This window comes from Rhinichthys klamathensis, unplaced genomic scaffold (assembly GCF_029890125.1).
Source record: "Rhinichthys klamathensis goyatoka isolate OS25496 unplaced genomic scaffold, OSU_Roscu_1.1 h1tg000303l_1, whole genome shotgun sequence".
Lineage (NCBI taxonomy): Eukaryota > Metazoa > Chordata > Actinopteri > Cypriniformes > Leuciscidae > Rhinichthys > Rhinichthys klamathensis.
The window spans coordinates 2,484,183-2,504,433 of record NW_026606822.1 but is presented as its reverse complement, the minus strand read 5'-3'; the positions used below and the strand labels follow the sequence as shown (position 1 = coordinate 2,504,433).

At 40.0% G+C, this 20,251-nt stretch overlaps 1 protein-coding gene across 19 annotated transcripts in view; it reads left to right on the top strand.

Annotated features, from left to right (window-relative positions):
* The window catches only part of ptprt (protein tyrosine phosphatase receptor type T), a 274,244-nt gene that overhangs the window by 74,057 nt on the left and 179,936 nt on the right, over positions 1-20,251 (top strand). For all 19 annotated transcript variants that reach the window (XM_056270640.1, XM_056270639.1, XM_056270636.1 and 16 more), the window contains exons 3-6: positions 4,802-5,073; positions 11,846-11,927; positions 13,852-13,967; positions 15,134-15,308. In XM_056270640.1, coding sequence (XP_056126615.1) covers positions 4,802-5,073; positions 11,846-11,927; positions 13,852-13,967; positions 15,134-15,308 — 645 coding nt within the window. The remainder of the gene's footprint in view (positions 1-4,801; positions 5,074-11,845; positions 11,928-13,851; positions 13,968-15,133; positions 15,309-20,251) is intronic.

Genomic DNA, 20,251 nt, shown 5'->3' with positions numbered 1-20,251 from the left:
TGAGATATTCTATTCTGTTAAAAAACAATTGGTGGGATCCCTATTTACATATGCATCTACCCTTGATTTAAATAGTCACCATCAGTTCTTCTGTAGCCAATCAGTAAACATATAGTGAAGCAGAATGTGTGACCTGCAATCCTTAACCACAGATGAAGTTGTATCTTTTGGATTTGCCATTGGCCCGATTCACTGATTTGCATTAAGGTTCCCAACCGTGGTGTCTTCATTCTGATAATGACACTTCAATTATTGATTTTCCACTTATCAGATTATCACAGTCTCGGGGGTTTGCGACACTGTCCACTGTCTGCTTGAAAATAGCTGTGAGAACTCATGGAAAGAGGGAATCGGAAGTAAAAGCTGGCGCAATTTCAAAGGGCCATGGCGAATTGCGGCATACAGCCGGCGGGTCTTGTTGACTCTACGCCAATCACGTGTCATTTGGCGCGACAAGCAGGGCGAGGCTGTTTCTGCTCTGGTTGAGATCATGCATGTGTGAAAAGTAATAATGAGGGCTTCGGAGAGGAGGAAAGGACATGGATAGTGTCACATCATGAAGGTCCATTACACATCCAGGACAGCAAACATATGGGGCCTGACGGAAGTACCCAACTGTCTCCCATCCTGCCTCTCTGCCATAAAAGCATCCATTCCATTCCTTTTACACTGACTTTCACATATACACCCTGGATGAGGTGAGAAGGGAATTGGGGAATTTACTGTGCTTGAATGTGTCAAATGGACCACAGCACAGATCCACTGTGCTCTTGGGACCCCTATGAAAAGTATGTATGCGTTTATAATGGGACGGCCCATCTGCAGCCTGTCATTGGGGGAGTGCATCAGGCACGCATCTTCTCTCACTCGCAGCTGCTCCAAATGAAATGTTTGCAGCTGACACATTACCATTTCCTCCGAAACAGGGCTGTATAGGGGACCTCTGATATGAGAAGGCAAACTGTGTGGGTTTTTTATTTTAGTTTTATGTAAATTAAAGTTCCAGTTGCATCTGGTTTTTACACATTTATTTATTTGAAAAAAAGTATAAATACTGCACACTACTCAAACTTGCATCATCACAAATTTTGATTTGCAGTGTTTCGGTCAGCTGACCTCCCTCAGGTTTACACACAAAAGTATCAGCTAAGATTAACCAAGCTGAGAAGTCACTACAAACTGACTCATTGTGTGAGTCATTTCAGGTTCATTTTGGATGTGACTCAAAATGTAATGTCCGAGTGGGTGAATTGTTTACTTGGCAATTAGTCTGTCCATTTCCCTCTCAGGTTATTTGCGGATCAGTGGTGAACATGATACGTGGGAATTATCTCATTCACAGTGTAATCAACCAATGTAGTCCTATCATGTGACTTTTCGCATGCATTTTCCAATTCTCCCCCTCACATTCACGCTACAGGACCTCAATTTCTCAATTTAAAACTCTGAGGTTGGTAAGATTACATTAAAAACCGTAATAGTGTAAAATGTTATTACAATTTAAAATGTTTTAATAATCATTTATTCATGTTCATGTGATGCAAAGTGTCACACGATCCTTCAGAAATCATTCTAATATGCTGATTTGCTGCTCAAGAAACATTTCTTATTATTATCAATGTTGAAATCAGTTGTGCTGCTTGATTTTTTTTGTGGAAACTGATTTCCCCAGGATTCTTTGATGAATAGATAGTGCAAAAGAACATAATTTATTTGAAATAGAAACATTTTGTAACATTATAAATGTCTGTACTGCCACTTCTGATACATTTTATGCGACCCTGCTGAGTAAAAGTATTAATGTCTTTAAAAGAAAACAACATTTTCTTGAATGGTAGTGTATTTGTAAAGTTTTTTTTTGTACTGGGTGAATATTTTTGCGGATCCACAAAGCGATACTCATCTATGATATGTGCTGTCACACCTATTGAGGCTATTTCCTCACTTCCTTTTTATTCCTCCCTGTGTTTTTCCTCTCAGCGCATTAGCTCTTCCATGGTACATTGCAGATTACCGCCCTTGCTTGGCTCAATGGTAAATAAGTACTTTATTGTTCCCGGGATAAAACTGCCAGGCAGAAATGAGGAATGCCGTGACTTTATCAGACCGAGCAGCAGAGGGCCCAAAGTACAAAGACCTGCCATAATTGCATATTAAAGTGACAACTTGCAGAGTTTTGGCTATTTGTCATGTTGGGGATCATATTATGATGGCGGGAATGTGACATTTAGTGCAAAGAGCTCCCTGTGGAAATACTCAGAGGGAATAATGACTTTCACCAGCAAGTCCTCTTGGTACTTTGCAGTCACGCGCAGAAGAATCCTCTCAGAGAAAATGAGTTGAAATTGCCGCACAAGGGCCAGGCGTCTCGAAGATTGATGTGAATTGCACGCCATTCTAAAACTGCTTCTCATATGTTTGAACCGATAAATCTTCCAATCAAGGGCATTTAGACATAAATGAATTCACATAACATCTCTTCATATTAACTCAGGTGAGGTGACAGCTGTCAACCAAGCGGCACTGAAGTGATACCTTATCAGGTTGCCTTGTGTGGCCCCTATGAAGATGCTTTACAGACTGTTGCGCTGTCCTAGAAAAAAAGTAATCTGTCTCGTCGTTGGTCTCGAAAACCATGTGTTGGTTATTAGTTGATGTCAACAACATTAAATCACCAGTAGTGTAGCTGTGATTCCGCGAAGCTTCCGAGGACTCTATTTTGACGGCACGTTTGCTGATAGCTGAGAAAGACTCTCATATTGCTATCGATTTTAGTAAAGGAGATCGCCAAGTGCTGCGTTTTACTCCAGAAGCCTTTTTCATTCTGCAGTAAGTATTGAGAGAAATCTTCATCGCCATTGATCTGTGTTTATGTGTGCCCACAGTTCTAGGAAAAAGAATTCTCATCCAAATAGTGTTGCCCTTGAGAATGCGCAAGTATTTCTCAAATATATAAGACTATTAATAATATTTTGATTCACCCCAGAACTCATAAAGAAACGAAACGTACAGTGAATGTGAGTGTCTCCAATGCATTGGGACTCCTGGAAATAATTTAAATCAGGTAATACCATTGAAGCAATTTAGAGGCTACATGTTTTTAATCTGCTGCGGCAACATCGCATTCTTCGTGATGTAAACATTCATTTCCATTTGACATTCTCACGCAAAGTCCCACCGCAAGACTCTGCCAATCACAGCCATGTTTGTAGTGTTGTCATGCTTGTGCGGGCTGATTTATCAAGAGTGATTTGTGCATCCAACAGTCCACCTGGAATAAAACGTGTTGAATTATTTATCATGGAACCATTACATCCGATTTCACATTAGCTCAGCTTAAGACAGTGTAATTTACTGAAGCGGCCGATGGCGTGATTGAGGACACTCGTATTGACCGTGGTAGTATAGGGCTGATTGCATGCTTGTAGGTTCGGTCTAAATTGCCTCTTGGTTCAAAGGCCTCGTTTTGCCCGAACATATATATTGGCAATCATCAACGGTAGGGAATATATAGATGTCTGCTCGGAATACCTGATGGAAAATGCACGTGGGCCGAGAGGGTTGAATATGAAATGCAATCAGGCGAGTTCACTACCAGCCCGCTGTTTAGGGGGCCTTCGCTAGATTGGATCAGTGTGCGGAATTGATTGGCCTCATCCCAGGGCTCAAGGTTGTGTTGATTGATAGATGTGATGCGCCCAGGTCTTGTGGTCATGTCTTAGATAATACTTGTGATGAATAGGGTGTTATGGCAATGGCTTCTTCTGCCCACCTAGCATATTATGCACGGTGATTTAGCACAGCCAGGCAGAAAGGTGTCGGGAAAATTGGGACTTATTTTGACCTACATATGTGATGTTTTAACCTAGCCCTTAACATATGCACATAGCTTGATGTATGTAAACCATCTGGATCCAAAAAGCCTGGATCTGCATTGGCAGGCATTCCGAAGTAGCCGTGTTTTCTGATGAAATAACATTTTTGCGAGCAGCATATATTGAGTATAGTAGATTTGTGGATGTCACCGCTTAGATTTGTCCCTAGCGACAGGAGCTGCATATGCACACAGTTTCTAAAATGTTTCTAAGGCCTTTGAATCACCTAGCCATGGCCACAGCCCAGCACTATAATTGCTGTAAAAATACCATTGAATAGCCAGAGTTTTGATTGATTACCAGGCTGTCACTTTTGTTAAGGCCGAAACCTGACATGAATGAGTTGATGTCTTTTGTGGGAATATTTAAAGAACTTGAAATCAATTACTATAATTTATATAAAAAAAGCCAGCTTTGGGCCTTTAGCTTAACTAAAAAGAATGATTTTTGTATCCTCTAAAGCCCTGCACTCTTTCTTCTTTCTAATGCAGTGCCGTTGTTAGTAGAGACTTGTACAAAATCACTAATAAGGCTGCACATTGTCTCATAAAATTGGAGTAAAACAGATGTAAAGGTGTCTGCAGAATCATTATATAAATAGTGTCTCAGCACTTACAATCTCCATGTGGTTTTATAGCAGGCAGTTAGCCAGTTATGTGCTGTATTCTGCTTACAAAGTCACAAAAGGCCATAACATGATTGTGTAAAATGACAGTGTAGCCGTCAGTGTGTGTGAAAAGAGACTATTATATTATATTATATTATATTATATTATATTATATTATATTATATTATATTATATTATATTATATTATATTATATTATATTATATTATATTATATTATATTATATTGCTTCGAGTTCCTTCTAAGTTAAGTTTCTGGGAGTTTGTTTGACCTATTGTACATTATGTTTTCCTCTCGTAGGTTCCTTCATGATGGTGAATGCTTCAGGTCGTGCATCAGGTCAGAAGGCCCACCTGCTTCTCCCCACACTAAAAGAGAATGACACCCACTGCATAGACTTCCACTACTCCTTGTCCAGCCGGGATGGGACAAGTCCCGGAACCCTCAATGTCTACATAAAAGTGGATGGTGGACCACAGGGGAATCCCATCTGGAATGCCTCAGCACCCGTCACTGAAGGCTGGGTGAAGGCTGAACTCGCCATCAGCACCTTTTGGCCCAACTCCTACCAGGTACTGTACTAAGCATGACGCTAACAATGCCAAAAACACGGGTTTCTTCATGGGTTTCTTCTGGTTTAAATAAAGAAAAAATGTGACTCTTATGCACTTACAAAGGAAGTGGAGCAAATAATTGCCCTCTTCTCTTGGTCATGATTAGCTTGACAACTAACTTTTTTCTTTTTAGCAAGATGGAGCCCCCTAGCAAGCACAGTTAAGTGTACTGCAAATTTTGTCCCCTTGGCCACTGAAATCTACTAAAGTTTATGTTCTGCCTTATATTTGTGGTGAATGGCTCCAATTGAACTGCAGAGTGGGGCAGTAGATTGCTCTCTACTCCAATTACCACTGCAATCTCTGTCCCCTAATCTCATCCACAAATGGCCCTGGTGAATAAGCTTTTAGCTGTTAATTTTAGATCTGTCTTTTTGCTTATTACCTCTCACTCTCGCCCCCTCCTTCTTTTTCTCTTTTGATTCTTTACACCCAGATTTCTCTCTCTGCCTCTTATCCTCCTCTTCCTTCTGTCTATAGATTCACCCATCAATCTGTGGATTGAAATACCCTCATAAGATTAGCAGTGTAATTGAATTAACTAATGAGAAGAGCAAATATTTAGCCTGTGCTGGGAATACTGAACTTCACTTGGCAAACATCAGACCAATATTTGCTAAAGGCAATATTTGCTGAGGGCATCTATTTGATCAGCAGGCAATATCAGAGCTTTTGTGCATGTGTGTGTGTGTGTGCTTTTGGGGTGAATCTCACAAAAAGTAAATATGATCAATAAGTATAACACTAATATACATTTATTTATTTCGTATATTGGTAGTAATAGCATATTATAAATATTATAATTTCAATAAAATTTATATTGAAGAAGGCTGTGTTGCCGAAATGCAAAAAGATCTTTTAACTGGTTTTAACGATTTAGCTGTCACAGTTATCTGGACTTATTCATCTTTAGTTTCACTTTCATGGACTTTCATGCTGCATCTCAATTCGCCTACTTATACTATCCCTCATATTAATGCATATTAGAACTCATATTAGAACTCTCCTCATATTAATGCATAATGATGCATTTTAAAGGTAATGGTCAAACGGATCTTTATAAAAGTCCACATTGTTATTGCAGATGAAATATAACATGGATAACATGAAATAATTTTTTTTTTTTTTATCAGGTTAAACTTTGATTAGTCACTTAAACCTTTATCTAAACCTCTCACCGTTGGTCGCGCATATCCACCATGTTTTGTAGTTTTTTAACTACTTTTTACTCGTGTTTGTAGTTCCTCCTCCAAAGCGCAATGGGTTGTGGGCAATATTAGCCGTTATAGTGTGCACTAGGCTGCGTTCCAGTCCACTTTTAGACACGCACTTGCGAACTTCCCTAAGCACTTCCCCTCGGAGGAATCCCTGCCGCCATTTTGAACTGCGTTCCACTTCGTGAAGTGGACGAGGGAAGTTTATATGGACAGACACTTGTTCCCTCGATTTTGACAGAGGGAGCGAGTCTACTTCATATGTACACTTCAGACAGCTACATATACCACAATGCACCACAATTGTGACGTCACCGCAGATCTCGTATAATCACCACCACCACCACAAACAACTCTGATATATTAATTATATATATTTTTTATTTAAAACAACCCAAACACACCTATATACATTTGGATGCTGCATTAAACAAATTCTTAAAGGAAAAAATAAATTAATTAAAGCTGCAAGCAGCATTTAGCGGTGTTCAAGCAGTTAAGGCCTTTAAGGCCGTTAAGCACAAAAGCATCAAAATACATTAAGTTTTATTTAGCATACATTTAAAAGACCATTTACAGCCAATCCAGGCAATTTACCATAGGAAATACATGGTTTTAAAGCTTTTTAACAGTTATAGCGCCACCTATGGTCCGATCTCCATAAAATTGTGCATGCTTGTTAATGATGTTATGTCACATATGCTCATTAATTTTTGTGAAGTTGTGAGTTTTTATTTATGATTTATAGGCTTTTGAGTGTATTTTGCCACGCCCACGCCCATTTTCTAAATTACCCAGTTTTAACGAACCAAAGGGCAAAGTTCAACTTTTTTTTGATAATTATTGATCTAGAGAGTCCAGAGAATTGTCCTAGACTGGTCTGGTTCCGATCGGGCGAAAAACCAGGGACTAGTTCGCGAAAGTAGGTTTTGGATAAAATTGGACATAGCAGAAAATTTTTCTGGCCTAAATCGATTTTGGAGATAGGTGAGCAATTTAGTACTTTTGGTTGCTGTAGCGCCACCTATGGGCCAATCGGGGTCATACTCTGATAGGTTCTCCCCAAACTGAGGCCCTACCACCTGGCCAGGTTTCAAGTCTCTAGGCCTTACGGTTTGGGCTGCACGATGCGTTTTAGTTTTTTTTTTTTTTTCAAATAGCAATTACAATAGGTTTTCAGCACTTCGAGCTTGAACACCTAATAATAGGCGACCTTTTTGACAGTTATAGCGCCACCTATGGTCCAATCTCCATGAAACTTTGCATGCTTCTTCACCATGTTACGACACATGTGCTCATCAATTTTTGTGAAGTTCTGAGTTTTTATTTATGATTTATAGGCTTTTGAGTGTATTTTGACACACCCCCTTTTCTAAATGACCCTGTTACAGTGAACCAAAGGGCAAAGTTCAACTTTTTTTTTGATAATTATTGATCTAGAGAGTCCAGAGAATTGTCCTAGACTGATCTGGTTCCGATCGGGCGAAAAACCAGGGACTAGTTCGCGAAAGTAGGTTTTGGACAAAATTGGACATAGCAGAAAAATTTTCTGGCCTAAATCGATTTTGGAATCGAAATCGATATACATTTTGACCGCCTTGAGCCAAGGATCACAGTGGTGTAAAAAGCTTGATTCTAAGGGTGTATTCACACCTGCCTTGTTTGGTTCGATTGAATCGAACTCTAGTTCGTTTCCCCCCTTGGTGCGGACCTTTTGGGCAGGTGTGAATACAGCAATCGAACTCGGGTGCGGACCAAACAACCGAACCGAGACCCAGCTGAAGAGGTGGTCTCGGTACGGTTCCAAACGAACTCTGGTACGGTTCGTTTACGGTGTGAACATGAACCGACCCAATTGCAAGAAAGCACTGCGCCTTTGAGTTAAAAGGCTTCCGTAGTCGGAGATTTTGGCATAATGGTTTGTGTTATTGTTGTTTAAGTGCAAAAGAGAATTCCATTCCGGTGCGCTGTCTGGCCACACGATACTGTTGCGCGTCTTTCTGCGCGCCGTGTGCGCGTCATTGGAATGGAATGAATGAATGAGTGTGTGCATCAGGACATTCACATACAGCGCGTTCTCTTTAGTCTAATCGCGCATAGATGCAAAAAAAGCTTTTGCAGTTCATAACGATAGTTACAATACAAGGATGACGCTGCATTAAACTGGACAAACTTAAATCGCAAGCGTTAACATTGACAGCACTTGTTAGCAGTAGCCTATATACAATAAGAATCTCATTATTTGAATGTGTGAACATAGCCCCTCTCTATGAATCAAAACTTTATACCTTATCCGTCTTCTGCGCAGTTTCTTCATATTGCATTTGTACAGAATAACACAAAATTAGTAAAATAACAAATATTGCAGTGCGAAATATCTCCATGCTGAACCTTTTTTGCACTTCCTGATTTCCCTACTTGAGAATCCTTGTCCAATGAATGGACGACCTTAGCACACGTGTGGTTTTGTTGACAATTTTTGGTTCACTTGCAAAAAGAGCAGTGTGAAAGCGAACCGTACCCAAAAAAAAAAAAAAAAAAAATTATTTGGTCCGGACCAAAGCAAGTGAACTATCGGACTTTCCTGGTGTGAATACACCCTAAGTCAAACGGTCTAGGAGTTATGAGCAATTTAGTACTTTTGGTTGCTGTAGCGCCACCTATGGGCCAATCGGGGTCATACTCTGATAGGTTCTCCCCAAACTGAGGCCCTACCACCTGGCCAGGTTTCAAGTCTCTAGGCCTTACGGTTTGGGCTGCACGATGCGTTTTAGGGTTTTTTTTTTTTCAAATAGCAATTACAAAAGGTTTTCAGCACTTCGAGCTTGAACACCTAATAAATAAATCAACTCCATGGCTGATTCCAACTGATCAAGGGCTTAGGACGTTCCAATTCAGCCATTTGCAGTTTCCGTTAGTAGTGGGCACTCGTGCAACGTAAGCAATGACGTACATCCGAGTGAACAAGACGGAGGGAAGTTAGCGAGTGAAGGGCATGACAATTTTGGACTGGAACGCAGCCCGGATCCACACCAAATCGACCGGAAATAGTAGACCATCCAGGGACTTCTGGCATACTCTTTTCAACATACTATGCTTTGGGACACACTTATTTTAATCTCACAAACTGTTTAGGATGGATAGTATGGACATTGAGACGCAGGGGCAGTTTGTTTTCATTCATCACACGTGTTCCTTTGTTGATTTTCCAGCCACTCATCAGTTGTCATGGACACTCATCAGATCATCACACCTGTTCGTCATCTCCTCATTATCACTGTGTATTTAAGTTCCTCACCTTCACTCTGTTTGTCGGGTGTTGTTTGTGTGTGCATGCTACACATGCTGTTACTTTCTCTTTGTAATTGTGGATTACCTGAGTTTGTTTTCATTAAAAAAACATTTTGTTTATAGAAACCTTTATGAACTCACATTCATCTTCATGACATTAGCCCAGTTCATTAAAGGCTGTTTAGTTTACCATGTGAGTGCCTTGGAGTATTTTGTCTATATACATTTATATTGTAATTTCTTTTTAAAATGTCATTTTTTTTAATAATATATTTTTTTATGATAAATTATTAAAATTATATTTCATATTTTTTTGTGGTGAAATATGACCCGGACATGTTCTCGACAAAAACTGTGAGATTCACACTCTGTGTGTGCTTGTTCCCAATTTGTGTTCACTGAACGGCATTTAAAGTTTTTAAAAGGACTCGCTTCTCTTGCTGAGTTGAACTTAATAAATGGTAAAATGGTAAATGGTAAATGGACTGCATTTATATAGCGCTTTCACAGACCCAATGGCCACCAAAGCGCTTTACATTTGCCTCACATTCACCCATTCACACACTCATTCATACACCGACGGGCGACGGCAGCCATGCAAGGCGCCATCCAGCTCGTCGGGAGCAGCTGGGGTTAGGTGTCTTGCTCATGGACACCTCGACACTTGGTCAGGTGGAACCGAGGATTGAACCACCAACCTTCCGGTTTGTAGACAACCCACATGAACCACTGAGCCACTGCGGCAATATTTAAATTGCCTGTTAAATATCGAGAACTAATATCTACTAGAAAATCTGCCCCTGGGAGCATAAAGTTTAAACTATACCGAAAAATATCCCACTAAGAGTTTGATTAGAGCAACGAATTTGCCAGATAAGTGGCCAATTTTGTCAAAACAAATCTCTGGATTAATTGACTCGTTTCCTGCCGTGTTGCATTTTAAATCTTAGGGTGCCACTTTCAACGTGCAGTGTTTAAAGGGTAAAGTTTTATGATGTGCATAAGGAAAAAAGGCAAATTAATTCTGTCTCTGTTTGAACTTGTTTTAAAAAAGCAGTTTTTTCCCCCCATGTCATGACCATTTTAAAGATCATTTGAGTCAGCCATAATGCTGTGAATAAATTATGAATACAGCAATGTCCTTGAGTAGGAGCAAGGCTGATAAAATTACGATGCAAAGGGTTTGCTCATTCAAAATTGAAAATACAGCCATTATTTTGCTCAACCTCATGTCGTTCCAAACCTCTATGACTTTCTTGAGGCAGGATTCTCACACTGGTCTCTTGTAGGGTTTGGAATCGAGAATCAACAGTAAATAACAACACAAAGCTAAAGCTACTGAAAGTAGTTTCCACAACATTTCTTATCTGAAACGTGAAATTCTCTGGTTGTGGTTTGTGAAAACACACACCTTCAGTCTCTATAGTCTCACCCTAAATAACATGGTGAGAATTGAATCTGGGCAAGTAGATTCAGTTCCTTGACTGATCAGTGAGGCCTTTTTTGGAAAGCCAGGGACTCGAGTGCATCCTGTGTCCAGGTTTTGGCATTCTAGTGCCAGCCCTTGGCAGCTCTGAGAGAGAGGGCATTGTTCAGACCACACATGTCTTCGCCACATGGCATGAACAGTATGTCATGCAAACCATGCCAGTCCCATATGTGTGTGCTCGAGATTATTATGTCTTGCTCGAGTTTCTTGAAGTTTGGGGACTTGAATTGGCTGTCAATATTTTTAATTATTCATCAGTTGGAAAAAAAAAATAGTTCTGAAAGTGATTCCAACGTTATCATTGCTTTGTGCCATAATCATTATAATTGTGGTGTGGACTCAAATTTAAAACGATTTTTAAAACTATATATTTATCGTTATGGTTATCGTCCTTGGTGTGAACAGGGGCGAGTTGCATAAACATTGCAGCTAGGTTAAGACTCGTCTGGCCAACTAGCAATGAACTTTTCAGCTAACAATCTTACTTTTCAGATTCATAATTGATACCTTTTTATGTAACTGACTTAAAGTTATGACCAGTCTTGAAGGAAAAAAATATGCGACTAACTTGCAAGAGCAGTTTTTGCTACCAGCCATAGATCTCTCCTGTTGACTTGCCCATTTGAATATTTTCAATCCTTTTCTTGCTTGAAATAAATTGACCATTTCAGTTCAGTCTGAAACAAGCTGACTTGATTTAAACACTTGGTTTCCTCTCCCCTCTTCTCTCATTTAGGTTATTTTTGAGGCAGTTTCTGTACAAGGGCATCCTGGGTTCATCGCAGTGGACGAGATGCACGTTTTGGCCCACCCTTGCCGTGAGTACACACACACACACACACACACACACACACACACACACACACACACACACACACACACACACACACACACACACACACACACACAAACACACACACAAACACACACACACACACACACACACACACACACACACACACACACACACACACACACACACACACACACACACACACACACACACACACACACACACACACAAACACACACACAAACACACACACACACACACACACACACACACACACACACACACACACACACACACACACACACACACACACACACACACACACACACACACACACACACACACACACACACAGCACCTGCTTACTTTCACAGTCTTGGCTACGGTTTAGAAGCTCAGTCTGTCAACTACTGTGAAAAGCACTTCATGTGGATCGAGGGTTGAACAGAGATGGAAAAGGCCAGCAAACAAGCAAGTCTGTGGATGAGAGAGAGAGAGGGAGACAGATTGCAGAGCTGAGTGCTCTGACTTCAGGCCCCCATCATTCTTGTTATGACAGGAGAACTTTAGCCTTTGACATCCATTGTTCTAGATCTCTCTGTCCCTAATCCAAAGCCAGCAGTACCAATGAGGAAATTAGGTTAATGCGTATTATAGAAGACCCCGGTCTTACGTTGCATGATTCATCATGGCATCTTATTCCAGAAAATTTTTGACTGAAAAAAATCATGTTGAAAATCCTATTTCACTCAGAATTATGTCCGATTACAGAAGTAAAATGGGTTGTGAATGGCACATCATGTTACGTATCACGCCTTCATTCAGATGACCTATTGCATTCAGAGGCTGTGGACTTCGAAGGCATGGACACAGCTATTTGTTGAACCAAGTGTTGTTAAATGGGACGGTCTAGCCTATGTGATAACTGAAAGCCAATGTAACGTGACTGTGACATTTACATGTATCAGTTTAGCAGACACTTTTATCCAAAGCAATTCATCTTAACACAATGGATCTTTGCATAATGGATAGTTTCATTTCACATGCAATGTTTAAAAAACAGTAGATACTGTACAGTGTATATTACACAGTATGCAGTAAGCTAGTATTTTATTCTACACAACCAGAATTACATTTTTTTTAATAAGAGCTTATTTGAAAAGGCACAAATATAGATCTTATCGTGACTTTATGTGCCATAAGAATATGTGTGGGCAATTTTAAGATTTCATCATTAAATCTTAATGTTATAGCAGAGGTACTAAAATTGAAATCCATATTCTAAATTACTTTAATTGAAAAGGAATGATATTGCTTTTGCGCAGAAGGCTTACTGTACATTCACAGATAATGAAGCTGGCTGGGAGAGTGGGTGGAGACTGCTGTAGTGAGTTCAGATAGTGCAAGAGTTGTTGTTAAAAGACAAATGCACCTGTAAAGAGAGAGAATGTCTTTTGCAAATAGTTTTAAATACAATACAAGCTCCGTTTAATTTCTTGTTTTCAGATGTTGATTCTAAATGTACAATCAAAAAAAGAAACCACGTTTACCATCATAGAACATACAAGAGCTCAAAAGAGCATTTGGACACTTGTCAAAACAGAATGTCATTAAATGTACAATAAAAGACATTTGTTTTGATATTTTGTAAGAAAAGATAGCACAAGTATACTTTATAAGCTAAATATTTGACAAAAAGATGTTTGTTAGGTTTGAAATGATTAATTGATATGCCAATTGATTGATATAATAATCAAAATAAAAATGTTTAAGAACACTTTGTGATAGTCAAATGTTAGTGGAACATGTTCATTGCTAAAGTGATGAAGTTACACCTGTTTTTGTGGCTTTAGGGAGCACAAAATAGTTAACCATCAGTGTCTATGTGCTTTATATCATTTGCACGGGTGCTATGGGATGTTTTTGAAGGTATATGTTTTGTTTAATAGGCAAGACGCCACATTTTCTGCGGCTGCAGAATGTCGAGGTGAACGTGGGACAGAATGCAACCTTCCAGTGTATTGCTGGAGGCAAATGGTCACAACATGATAAACTCTGGCTACAGGTGAGTTATGCACACAACCTCACACATTTCCCGCACAAAGGGACAACAACATACCTATAGAAACATTCATAAACACACCAAACCTGGGCTACGTCTACATTACTCCGGATACATTTGAAAATGGCGTTTTCATTTCCAAACACTCTCCGTCCACACTAGCGTTTACCAAATGTTGCTCATCCACACTGAAACGTCGGGAAAAGCTAAATTCACCTTACTGTGCATGCGTAAAACCTTGTAAAAGCTCACTGAGATGATACAGACGGAACAGACATAATAAAGCTATTCTTCTGGCAGGATCATTTTATTTAGCAAACTATCTCACCATTCACTGATGCGTCCAAGTCGCACTCAGTCACCGTTACATGTTTGGTCTAAAACGCTCTCGTTTTGCCGCAGGACAGCAATTGCGATTAAATTGTCTGTCAGGACTGCGATATGAAGTGTATAAGTAACATCTTTAGCAACAGTATAAAAGTGAATAGCACATAGCAGGCATAATAGAGGTATAAACATACATATCTATCGTTTCAATATGTGTCACATGACTAAATATGCGTCATCATTTTCTAATACGTCCGTTTTCACAGTCCACACTTCAACGCAAAAACTGCGTTTTTAAATTTATCCACTTGGGAAAGCGGATGCAATTTTCGCAGGACAAAGACGCTGTCTCAGTGTGTACTGAAGGCCAAAATGAAGAGAAAAAGGTGCGTTTTCAAACGAAAACATATTAGTGTGGACAAGGCCCTGGTTTGATGATACGTGCTTAACATGTTTTTTAAATCTCTATGCATCTCTATTATGTGTGTGCGTTGGGAGGTTTTTAACCTTGGTCCCGAGACACATCACTTGAGGAAACTTAATAACTTGTTGGAGATTTTTGTCAGCAAGATTTCTAAGCCAGTGTCTGTGTTCATGAAGTCTTGGATAAAATTACTTTTTCCCTTGGCTGGAGACCTTAAGCCTCCATCAATCCTGTGCAACAGCTCTGAGACATGAAGATATAACGCCAGTTTTCACTGTGTACAGTGTGTTATAAGAGCTTGTGCCTTTGTCTTGATGTGACACCATGGACCATCTTGTAAAATATCTTTTAAACATATTACGTGTGCTTCTTATCAGTTAAAGGGTTTTGCAAGGATGATCATTTTCCTGTCTTTCAGCAATGGAACGGTAAAGACACGTCTCTCATGGTAACCCGTGTGGTGAACCATCGGCGATTCTCTGCCACCGTTAGCGTAACGGACACGTCACAGCGGAGCACCAGCCGTTATCGCTGCGTGATTCGTTCCGATGGAGGATCTGGTGTGTCCAACTACGCTGAGCTGAGCGTCAAAGGTGCGTATGGACGCCTGAAAGCATGTATGTCACTGGTTCTAAAGGATTTGTTCTTTCCAAACGGTCATTGGGAATTTCTAGTAATAATCCAATTACGTTTGGGCCTATGAACTGTTCTTGTATTCATATAGTATTTGATATGCTCTTGAATTGTGAAAGACAATTGTCAGTCTTATACTTGGCCACATTAAAAACTATGTAATTCTGTTGGCTGACTGGCTGTATCTAAGGGTGTGTTCACACTTGGCATGTTTGGTTGGATTAAAACAAACTCTGATGCGATTGCTCTGTTAGTGCGGTTCATTTGAATAAGCGTGAGCGCTGCCATCTGAACCCTGTTGTGCACTAAACAAGCGGACCGAGAACACTGAAAAGATGAGTCTCACTCCGCTTACAAACAAACTCTGGTGCGTTTCGAATTAAATATGAACATAACACAGACCAAAGACATGTAAAAGAACCAAAAACAGGACAGGATGTCACAGGATGCGACCCTAAAAAGGACAGAATGCTCAAGCATAGCTGTTTTTTCTCATCATAGTCATGATGTTGCCCATCACAGTTCAGTACAGGCATCAGAACTGCGTCTCCTCACAGCAGATCTGTGTTTGTGTGTGTGACGGAGGGATTCCTGCCACTGTTTTGACTCCTTTACACATTTTATAAGCTCTTCACAAGTTCTCAGCTAGTATCTCAAAATACCATCATATGTAGGCTACGAACATACAAGGAACACATTTAGCCCAGAACACAGAAGTGTTTTTGATGTTCGATAAGTTATCTAATAAAAGCCGACCAATCAGGTTATGAACATATCCCTATGCCTTTAGGTTCGGTGTTAAAAATGCCAATGTATATGCTAATCGGACCAGGACTAAATGTTTTCTTTTTTATTGGTCCAAACCAAGCGAACTGAACCACAAGTGTGAACAAACCCTAGGCCTAGACAACGGCCATCCTCCTCATGTTGATTAGCCAATCACAGCAAAGGGAAAAGAAGCATTGTTGGCTAGATGTTTGGTTGTTTTTGGTTGGCTATAAATGTGCAGATGTTAATAAAAATCTATATCTATATATTTCACTATTTTATATTTATTTATATATTAATATTAAAATAAACTAATATTTATTAAAAAATTAATGTTGGGTTTTAAATCTCTGGCGTTTCTTGGTGTTTCCAAACTACCTTGTAACCAATCACGTCAACGTGCCGGCGGGCTTTAGCATATCATTAACTATTTTCTGAAGCAGTGGAGTCTCAAGAAGAAGCCAGGTTATCCCGGTATATATGAAAAATTGGGTACATTTAGCAATAGCGGGTGAATGATATATATGATGTATATTACGATGTTATGATGAACTATATGCCTTTCTCTTGACGTTCTAAGTTGTCCAAAGCGTTTGTAAGGATAGTGATTTTTAGAAGGCAGCTGTCTGACTCTGATATGGCAAACGGGAGCATGGTTTGTACATTATTAGCTGTTTGATAACATAATCAAGCAAAAGGCTAATCATATTAATTACCATTATGTGTCCGACGTTGTAAAGAGCGATACCATTGTGCAGCGAGCGTTTACTTCAGTTAAGTCGTTTGATTTAGTTTAGCATTTGTTCATTGGACTTCTTGACCATTTTAATCAATTTCCTTTATTTAAAAAAATCAAACAGAAATAATTAAATGAAAACATAGATTTTTTTTACATTTTACAATTACATTCTGCATTCTTGTTGTCTGTGTCCTGAAAAACCTTTATGTTTGCAGAAAGTTTACTTTGATTTTATGCAAATTACTATAACTCATGTGGCCCAGTGTTCAGGGACATTGGCTTACAAATGCTGCCGTGCGTGTTGAGAGATGCTCACTAAAACACACACACACACACACACACACACACACACACACACACACACACACACACACACACACACACACACACACACACACACACACACACACACACACACACACACACACACACACACACACACACACACACACACACACACACACACACAATACAATATAGCACTTATAACTAGCTTCAACCATCAGCAGCAGGATTCCTGAATTGTTCCCCACAAAGTCTTCATTATTGCTAGCATTGCTAATGACTAGTACAGAAGCCTTGATTCTCTCTGTTTCTTAAAATAATGGGGTAGAGCCTCAGCTTCACTACAGAGACATTGTACCACAGAAATAACAAAAAGTGTTGGTCCGTTTCTGCAAGGCTTGTTAGCGGTTGTGGTCACTGTACTTGAGAAAATTGCTAGCATCTGTTTGGCTGTAGCTGTACTGTGTGTGATTAGCATGGCCAAAAACACCTTTAGTGGTGCTCTTTACCCCTGATAAGCTTTGCCTGGGATTCAAGCATGTCTTAGCATATGGCAGTTGCAAAAGAAAAAAGGAGAAATAGCTCAAATCCAGCAGTTTCTCACAGCTGTTTTTGGGAAACATGATTAAACCCTTTAATCACTGCAGAGACATCACCGCTAATTGTCTTTAGTCTTTATAAGAAGGTGCTATTATTCATTTCAGATAGCAATAGATTAGTTAAATTGGCTTTTTATAAAGTACTAGAACATCGTTTGGCCAGTAATTCAACATCATCCCTTTATTTCTATGTAAAGTGTATTTGCAGCACACAATTTGTTTCATGTTGAGTTTAGACTGATATATTAACATTTTTTTTTTTTTACGTTTAAAAGTCAAATTAGTTATATGTGGGTGCTAACTGTGGGTACTAAGCATATTTAATAAGTCTCACTTTTTAGGAATACGCTAAAATTAATCTTTCTGTTCAATAGTCTTTGAACCTAAACAGAGGATTTTGTATTTCTGTGAAGTCGTGCATAAAAAGCTATCCATATGTTGATATTATATGTATCAGTGTCTATTCAAATGTAAAAATGTATGAATACTAATGAGATAACTGTAAAAAATATATGTTTACGGTAGACTGAACAATAATTGGTCGATTTTAGATTTAATTAACTAATCATTTAAGGTGAAGTGTGCAATTGTTGTGGCCCTTGTGAAATTGCAGAAATAATGTTTTCAAATAGGTTAACCAAACCTCTTCTGCATTAGACAAAACAGATTGTCTCGTCTCAAGCTAACACAATTGGTTGAACATACAGTATGAGTGTTAATATTTTCTTATTGCTTAGGCTTCACTTTTGACTGTTCTTGTGTAAGACTGCCCGTGTACAACCTATTTCCATTATGTTATCAGAATCAGAATCAGAATCAGAATCAGAAAGAGCTTTATTTCCAAGTGTGCTTGCACACACAAGGAATTTGTTTTGGTACTGAGGCTTCCAGTGGACATATACAAATACAAATACAACAAGAAACATAATACTACAAATTCTAAGAATAAAAAATAAAAATATAAATATATGAGAATAAAAGTATCACAGTTGTCACAAGTATCACATATATTACAGTGTTTTGAATATTATGAATAAATAAATCTACATATAAGTATCACCTGGGTTGTAGGATATTGCACTAAACAGTGGGAGTATTGCACTTAAAGCATATGCCTTGGGAGGTGTGTTAACTGTTCAGGAGGGATATGGCCTGTGGGAAGAAACTGTTCCTGTGCCGAGATGTTCTAGTGGCCAGTGATCTGAGTCGCCGTCTTGACGGTAACAGTTCAAATAGGTGGTGTCCAGGGTGAGTGGAGTCTGTGATGATTTTACCTGCTCTCTTCCTCACTCTGGAAGAGTACAGGTCCTGGAGGTTTGGCAGGGGGGCACCAATAATCCTCTCCGCAGTCCGGACTGTCCGTTGTAGTCTCCTGATGTCTGATTTGGTAGCTGAACCAAACCAGACAGTGATGGAAGTGCATAAGACAGACTCAATGACGGCTGAGTAGAACTGAATCAGCAGCTCCTGTGGCAAGTTGAACTTCCTCAGCTGGCGAAGGAAGTACAGTCTCTGCTGGGCCTTTTTCACAATGGAGTCAATGTGATTGTCCCACTTCAGGTCCTGAGAGATGATAGTGCCCAGGAACCTGAATGACTCCACTGCTTCCACAGTGCTGTTCATGATGGTGAGTGGGGGGAGTGCTGGGCTGTTCCTCCTGAAGTCCACGATCATCTCCACTGTTTTGAGCGTGTTCAGCTCAAGGTTGTTATAACTGCACCAGACAGCCAGCTGTTCAACCTCCAGTCTGTAAGCAGACTCGTCACCGTTTCGGATGAGACCGATGACAGTGGTGTCGTCGGCAAATTTCAGGAGCTTGACAGTCGGGTCTTTAGAAGTGCAGTCATTAGTGTACAGGGAGAAGAGCAGTGGGGAGAGAACGCACCCTTGGGGAGCGCCAGTGCTGGTGGTGAGAGTCCTGGATGTGAGTTTCCCCAGTCTCACTCGCTGCTGCCGGTCCGTCAGGAAGCTGGTGATCCACTGACAGATCGAGGATGGTATGGAGAGCTGGGTCAGTTTGGCTGTGAGAAGATCAGGCATGATGGTATTGAAGGCCGAACTGAAGTCCACAAAGAGGATCCTTGCATAAGTCCCAGGTCTGTCGAGATGTTGCAGGATATAATGCAGTCCCATGTTGACTGCATCATCCACAGACCTGTTTGCTCTGTAAGCAAACTGAAAGGGATCCAGCAGGGGTCCAGTGATGTCCTTCAGGTGGGCCAGCACCAGTCTTTCAAACGACTTCATGACCACAGACGTGAGAGCGACAGGTCTGTAGTCATTAAGTCCAGTGATTTTGGTTTTTTTGGGGACAGGAATGATAGTGGAGCGTTTGAAGCAGCAGGGAACTTCAGACTGCTCCAATGATCTATTGAAGATCTGCGTGAAGACCGGGGCCAGTTGGTCAGCGCAGGCTTTTAAACAAGCAGATGAGATGCCGTCTGGGCCTGAGGCTTTCCTAGTCTTCTGTTTTTTGAAGACTCTGCTCACGTCCTCCACACAGACCTTAAGC